The following is a 7432-nucleotide window of genomic DNA, read 5'->3' on the forward strand; positions in this document are numbered from 1 at the left end:
CACACAGAGACTCCTATTTTACTTTCACATGTACACACACAGAGACTTCTATTTTACTTTCACATGTACACACACACACAGTGACTCCTATTTTACTGACCTATGTACTTATTTTCAGCTGGAAGATGAAGGTCTGGATTTAAGTCAAAATTACTCTTCCACAGTTCAGCCCAAGAGTTTTCAATATCTGTGGAGGTGAAAAACAGACAGAGCCAACAAATACAATGTTCAGAACTCTCTTAACAAACCAGCCATCAACTGGCTTTGATGTCTCAATGTTTCCTCAAGCATAGCTATGCAACCTAGAAACTCACCAGTCAAAGCAGGACCCAACAGGGTGGCCATCCTTGGAGACAGGCAATGCAGACCCCTGGTACCTACCCAGACCGGCTCTGACTCAGAATCAATCTTTCTCGCTGTGCATCCTTCCCTCTTCACTTTTGGAGACAAAGTCCCATTACACAGCCTACACTGCCCTCTCAGGGGAGTTCCCCAGTCATCCTGCCTTGTTTTCTGGGTGCCGAGATTATAAGTATGTGTCACCACATCCAGCCAGAGCCAGATGACACATATGCTCAGTGAAGTCTGATAAGTGCCTTTTCCTCCGTTCGTTCTTTCTTTCTTCCTTCCTTCCTTCCTTCCTTCCTTCCTTCCTTCCTTCCTTCCTTCCTTTCTTTCTTTCTTTCTCTTTCTTTCTTTCTCTTTCTTTCTTTCTTTCCTTCCCTCCTCCCTCACTTTCTTCCTTTCCTCGTTCTTTTCTCTCTTTTTAGAAGAATAGTTTGGTATTCTGGGTCCACTGCCCAGAGCAGGAGCAAGGCAATGGGGCCTCCAGAAAAGCAAGTCTTTAGAACAGACTGAAAGTAGAGGCGCAGACAAGTCAGCCAGGCTACACAGCCAACCTTGCCTGGAGATCAGCAAGTAAGTAACAGCAATGAATACAAAGTACAATCTGTCTATCAAACAACCAATTAACGAGGATGTTTTCACTCATTCATAAATATAAAGATAGTGAAAAGTACAAAATATAAGTAGGTTTCATTTCAAAATAAAAATTTAAAAGTGTACACTTTTTGCCAGGCACAATGAGGCCCTCCTTTAATGCCAGCACTCAGACCTCTGTGAGTGTGAGGCCAGTGTCCTGGTTCGTTTTTGTCAACTACTAAACAAATCTAAGAAGAGGTAATCTTAACTGAGAAAATGCCTCCCTACAGGCTGCCTGCAGGAAGGTCTGAGGGGATTCCCTGGATTGGCGGTTAATAGGGAAGGGTGGTGCACCCCTGGCAGGTGCCGGGAGCTACAAGAAGGCAGGCTGGGAAGACCATGGAGAACAAGAGAATAAGCAGCCCTCCCATGTGGTCTGTTTCAGTTCTGGCTCCCAGGCTTCCAGGCTCCTCAAATTCCTGCCCTGGTTTCTCAGTGATAGCGTATGACTCGAGAGTTTTAAGAAGAAACAGATCCTTTCCTTCCCAAGATGCTATCTATGGCCATGATGTTTTATCACAACAGAAACCATGGTGCCAGGAGTGGGGTACTCTGTAAAGGACTATGAAAAAACATTGGAACTTTGGGGTAAAAGAGCCATTGTTCAGAGCTTAATGAGCTACTGTGGGGAGTTAGAAGATAATGCTAAGAACAGCGTGGACAGGAGCAGCCTAATGACAGCCATCCCAAGCCTGGTGTGGTAGTGCTCACCTACAGTTGCAGTACTTGGACACAGAGGCAAGCAGAGCTCTGTGAGTTTGAGGACATCCTGGTCTACACATATAGTGAGTTCCAGGATGGTCAGGGCTATGCAAAGAGACCCTGTCTCAAAAACCAGAAACAAAAATAAAAACAAAACAGATAGTAATCCTGGTCTACATGATGAACTTAAGGATGGCCAGATCTACACACACACACACACACACACACACACATAATATATGAACAGACTCACATTTGTCTCCATAAGAACCACCAAATTATAAAAGGATAAAAATTCCCAGCTGATGGGGCTGGAAAGATGGCCCAGCAGTAGAGATTACCTGCTGCTTGTGCACCCACATAGCAGCTTGCAACTTCCTATAACTTCACTTTACTGGGATCTGACACCTTTTGGCCTCTGCATGTATCCACACATGGTTGCTCACAAACTCATACATGTACACATGTACACACACAATCTTTTTTAAACATCTCCAGCTGAGTCAGATATACTTAAATAAAGGAGAATCATCACAGTAACTTACCTTCTATGCTGTACTGAGTCCCAAACCACTTCTCCTTGAGGTCACATCTTCCCTCATTAGCACCAGACAGAAGAACGAGATTTGCCTTCTGGGGAACTAGCTGATTAAGGGCTTCAGCAATGACCTAACGAAGAGGACGGGAAGAGACATGAGAGAGGGGAATTGTAAAATGTAAAATACAATTAAGATTAAGTAACAATTTAATTTACATTTTGTTCTTTTAAGTAACATTTAAGTAAATAAACTCCTATTTAAAAACCAAAAACATTTGCATTGTTACAGTGTCATGATGCTCAGTGAACTGTTTCTAGTTCATAAATCTAACTTATAAAACTCTAAGTTTATTACAATTACAAAAACTTTGTTTTTACTTCTATTGAGGTATAATTGACAAACATCAAAAGTGTGTCCTCGTGGTACTTTAAACACAGCTCGTCTGGACATCATGCTTTAATGGGACTAGTAATAAATAACCAGGTGCCATTTACTGTACCTTCACCAGGTGGCAAAAACAGTGTATCATAAGCTGTATCTGGAGCCGGATAACTCTTTAGTGTTGAATCCTATCATGTGCACTTTAAGATAGTTTGTTCCTTCTCAGACTTCTACCCACTAGGTCCTAGGAACACCCCACCCTGTGGCAAGCAAAATTTCTCCAAACACTGACAGATACTCACTGAGAGCAAATTACCCTAAGTTGACATAAGCTACTTTATAGGAACAAGTTGACTTGTTCCCCACTAGTGGAGAGCCAACTGTTCATTTGCATATCATACTATAGTAAAGTATTTTTCCCTTGTAGCCCTAGGGAATTGATCCAAGGGCCTTGTGCATTTATGCTAGGCAAATTCTGTACCGAGTTTCTTCCCCAGCCCTCTCCTGACTTTTTATTTTAAAACAGGATCTTTACCAGAAGCTCAGATAAGCCTTAAGCGTAAGATCCTTCTGGGCCAGCCTCTCGGCAGCTGTAATTATAGACCTGTGCCATCAGGTCCAGCTCATACATAATTCATTTCTAATACAGGGAGACTCTTAAATTTTTCTTATAAACATTAAGTATTACAATTTGTAACTGTCTTCAGTTTGCACTTAAAAGCTAGGCAACTTTTTAAAAAAAAATGTTTAGAACTTAGTTATTTTAAGTGTTTCTGCACTCAAATAATTACAAATAGTGTGTAAGAAACTCTGATTTTCATCTTTTATATTAAAAGATGAACATACTGGGCTGGAGATATAAATCATATATCATTGGCATGCAAGAAGGCCCGGGTCTGACAGCTACTACCACATAAACTCGGCATGGAGATGCATGCCTGTAACCATAGCAGCTGAAAGAAGCACAAGGATTGGGAGTTCAAGGCTACCTTCAATTACAAGCAAGTTTGAGGCCAGCAAAAGATACATGATACATGTGTCAAAAAAAAAAAAAAAGATGGCCTTGTGTAAACTGTGAATCTGTAAACTTGTGAAAAACTGTTCATTAGTCTTCCCTTTAAACAAACAAAACCTCTGACTAACTTAGCAAGTTCTCTGCATTCTTACAGTTCCTAAATATATATCCCTACACGTTTTCACTCTCCCCTCTCCTAAAGCAAGTTTTGTTTTTTTGTTGTTTTTCAGTTTTGTTTTATTTTGAGACAGGATTTCTCTATGTTCACTGGTTGTCCTGAATCTCATTCTGTAGCCCAGGCTAGCCTTGAACTCACAGAGATCTGCTTGCTTCTGCCACCTGAGTCCTGGGATTAAAGGCACATGCCACCACCTAAAGCAGTTTTAAATTGGAGTGCTTACTTCTGGCTTATACTCAAACAGAAGCTGATCTCCGGTGAGAAAGTCCTGACGTGGGTACAGCTGCATGTTCTCACACATGTTCTCCACATACTCGACTGGATCTGTCTGTAAAGAGGGACAATCGGTTCACACCAGAGTCGCCATTGCTGTCCTTAGTCTGTCACAGCACACATACTTGAGACAGAAGCATCTGAGCGGCTCTAACAGGATACGATGTCACTGAAGACGATGCTCAGGCTATCGAGAGAGCCTAAGCTTCGATGCCAGGGAGCTCCCCTGCAAAGTCACCCTGAACTCAAGGCCGACCGCTCTGCTCCAGTCACAGTCAGGAGAGCAGCCCACACTGAACTCTGTCAAGTGCCCACCGTGATTTCTGTTTCAATAAAGATGGACCTACCACTAACAACCGCTTTTGAGATTAGTAAGACTGCAGTGTGTCACTAAGAGAGAGCAGAGAGCGGGTATCAAGAGCACAGGGCTGGGCTGGAGATGACTGAGGGCCGCTTTTGAGATTAGTAAGACTGCAGTGTGTCACTAAGAGAGAGCAGAGAGCGGGTATCAAGAGCACAGGGCTGGGCTGGAGATGACTGAGGGCAGGCACCGCCCCACAAGATACAGGAGTAATGCACTCTGAAGAGCAGAAGGGGAACTATGTGAATGACAAATGCTTCAAAATAGCTAGAAAAAAAAGAATTTGAATATTCCCCAAACAGACCTAAATGTTTTGGTGATAGATATGCCAATTACTCTGATCGGAACATTATATATTGTATACATGTATTAAAATATCACACTGTACTAAAAATGGCCATTTATTATGTTGTATAAAAATAAATTTTCTAAAAAGAAGTTATATTAATCAGTATCCTATCTCAATTTAAAAGTGAAAGAATGACAAGTTTCTCTGGTTTTTAAAGTAGAAGTAACTTTCCAGGGAAAATGAAGCAATCAATTCAAGTCCTTACTGTGCACCCACATTACACTGTGGAGGTCTGAATGGGAATGGCCCCCATAGGCTCACATGTCTGCACACTTCATCTCCATTGCAACTATTTGAGAAAGATTAGGACGTGTGGCCTGTTGAAAGAGATGTGTTACTGAGGCAGGCTTTATCTCTCAAAAGCCTCCCCCCAACCCCCCGCCCCCAGTGAAGTCTGCCTCCTCCCTGCAGTTTGAGAGGTGAGTGCTCAGATGCTTGTGCCATCCATTATCCACCACCAGAGACAGAAACCCTCAAGAGCCATAAGCCAATTAAATGCTTTCTTTTATAAGTTGTCTTGGTCCTGGTATTTTATCATAGCAAAATAAAAGTAACACATACACAAACTGCTTTTTTACTTTATTTTGAGACAGCTACACTAAGTTGCACAAGACAGCCTTTAACACACTCAGTAGCCCACACAGGCCTTGAACTTAGACTCAATCTTCCTGACTCAGCCTCCAAGGTAGTTTAGAGTACAGACTTATGATCCCAGGTATGGCTCTGTTTTACTTTTTTAATAAGTTATTCTTACCAGCTTCCTTGCAACTGTTCTTACTAACATGGTAGGAACCTGAGAGATTCAAAGTATTTGCTATGACAAGAGGATCCTACCTAAAAGCTGATCTGTGATACAAATGCATAGAGTAGGTACTGGGCAAACAAGCAAACCAGAAGAGCAGCACAGAGGGAGAGCATCTGCCTGCTATGACATGTTGACTCCCCAGTACCAAGTAAAAATAAATTAAATAAATAATCGATATCAGCAATATACCACCATAATATGGGCAATGTCTACAACTACCACCCACAGGAAATACAATTCAGATGTCACAGATATTTAAAATATCTGTATTCTCACTGCTGAACAACTCTGAAAATCACCAGACATTCCAATGGATCTTATTACACGAGACACATTACTATTATTATCCTGAGCATTTTAATTCTACTCTTTTGCCAGCTGTACTTTTACACACTTAAAAACACTAGTCTATGGACTGTATACTAACAATTCCCCAATTGTGGCAATATACTTGACTGAGACGTTATGTAAGAGAATGCCTGTATAACAAATATGATAAGACATTGAGAGTGAACTACAGACCATGTAACTGTAAATGGGTCAATAAAAAATACACAGAGAGAAAAGCAAATGAAAAGTATCAGCAGTGACTCCTAGGTGACAGAATACTAGCAATGCCTGCACAGTGACAACAACTTTTCTAAAGCTAGGGAGTTGACCATTATTCTGAGCAGTGACCCACAGACTTTAAATAGACTTTCAAAGGACACTCGTACGTGTGCACGCATGCACACATGCACGTACTCCTTCCCTAAGCTCTTTACTGACAATACTATAACAACACTTTCATTTCTATGTCCTCATACTACAGATATACAGGATCATTAACTTTTCCACAATACCCCAAGCTTCTGTACATATGCATGTGTGTACATAGGTGTACTCAAGTGTATGCCAAAGGTAAAAGTTGAGATAGAACTTCCTATGCAGGCCAGGCTTGTGTCTGCCTCCCAAATGCTGGAATTAAAGGTGGGAACCACCATGCCCAGTTCCACTCCTATTTACATGAGAACGAGAGCTCCAAACTCAGTCCCTCATGCACACACAGCAAGGACTTACCTCACTCACTGAGCCAGAAACGAGAGTTCCAAACTCAGTTCCTCATGCACACACAGCAAGGACTTACCTCACTCACTGAGCCAGAATACCAACCCCATAAAGTTCCTTACCTGTGTACTTCCAGTCCTCTAGACTATAAACAAAACTTACGTCTTCGCCAAGCTCAATTAAAATGTATTATATCCACGAAGACTTTCAATCAAGGAAAAACTCCTCTCCCTTAAGTCCCAAAGCTCAAGTGTTCTTAATATTTATTACACATGGTAATTACTATTGATTAACCATGCAGAATAGCTTCATAATACTCAAATTCTCAAACTACTGAATTCCGTGGTAAACTCTCCCTTGAATGTTTATCAAAGAGGATAAGCAAAACAGGTGATTACATAGAAATATCATGTATGTGCCATCAGAGTGGCACAATTAAAATTTCAATGACATTTCCATAGGGTGAAACAATGGTCACACCAGTTCCAACCTGTTTACAGAAAACATGCAAAAGGAATTTGAATTCTAATACCTGTTCCTGGTAATGAAATTCATTATCCTCAATCTTCTGAATCTCTTCAAAAACTCTGTGAAAAGAGAACATGACGATTAGAAGATATAATAAATTTTTCTCATTACAATCACCCAAAAGAAAAGAGGCATAAAAATGTAAAGGGCTGAGTAAACATGTGCACAGCCCTGCAGTGCACACAGTAAACATGTGCACAGCCCTGCAGTGACACAGTAAACATGTGCACAGCCCTGCAGTGACACAGTAAACATGTGCACAGCCCTGCAGTG

At 41.3% G+C, this 7432-nt stretch overlaps 1 protein-coding gene across 2 annotated transcripts in view; it reads right to left on the reverse strand.

The window, feature by feature from the left end:
- Positions 1-7432, reverse strand: part of Nrdc (nardilysin convertase) — a 71550-nt gene that overhangs the window by 17653 nt on the left and 46465 nt on the right. For both annotated transcript variants that reach the window (XM_028787637.1, XM_028787627.1), the window contains 4 exons: positions 7164-7218; positions 4020-4124; positions 2229-2352; positions 101-187 (listed from right to left, as the gene is read on the reverse strand). In XM_028787637.1, the coding sequence (XP_028643470.1) occupies positions 101-187; positions 2229-2352; positions 4020-4124; positions 7164-7218 (371 nt within the window). The remainder of the gene's footprint in view (positions 1-100; positions 188-2228; positions 2353-4019; positions 4125-7163; positions 7219-7432) is intronic.

Source organism: Grammomys surdaster, unplaced genomic scaffold, assembly GCF_004785775.1.
Source record: "Grammomys surdaster isolate TR1022 unplaced genomic scaffold, NIH_TR_1.0 100, whole genome shotgun sequence".
In the NCBI taxonomy this organism is placed as follows: Eukaryota; Metazoa; Chordata; class Mammalia; order Rodentia; family Muridae; genus Grammomys; species Grammomys surdaster.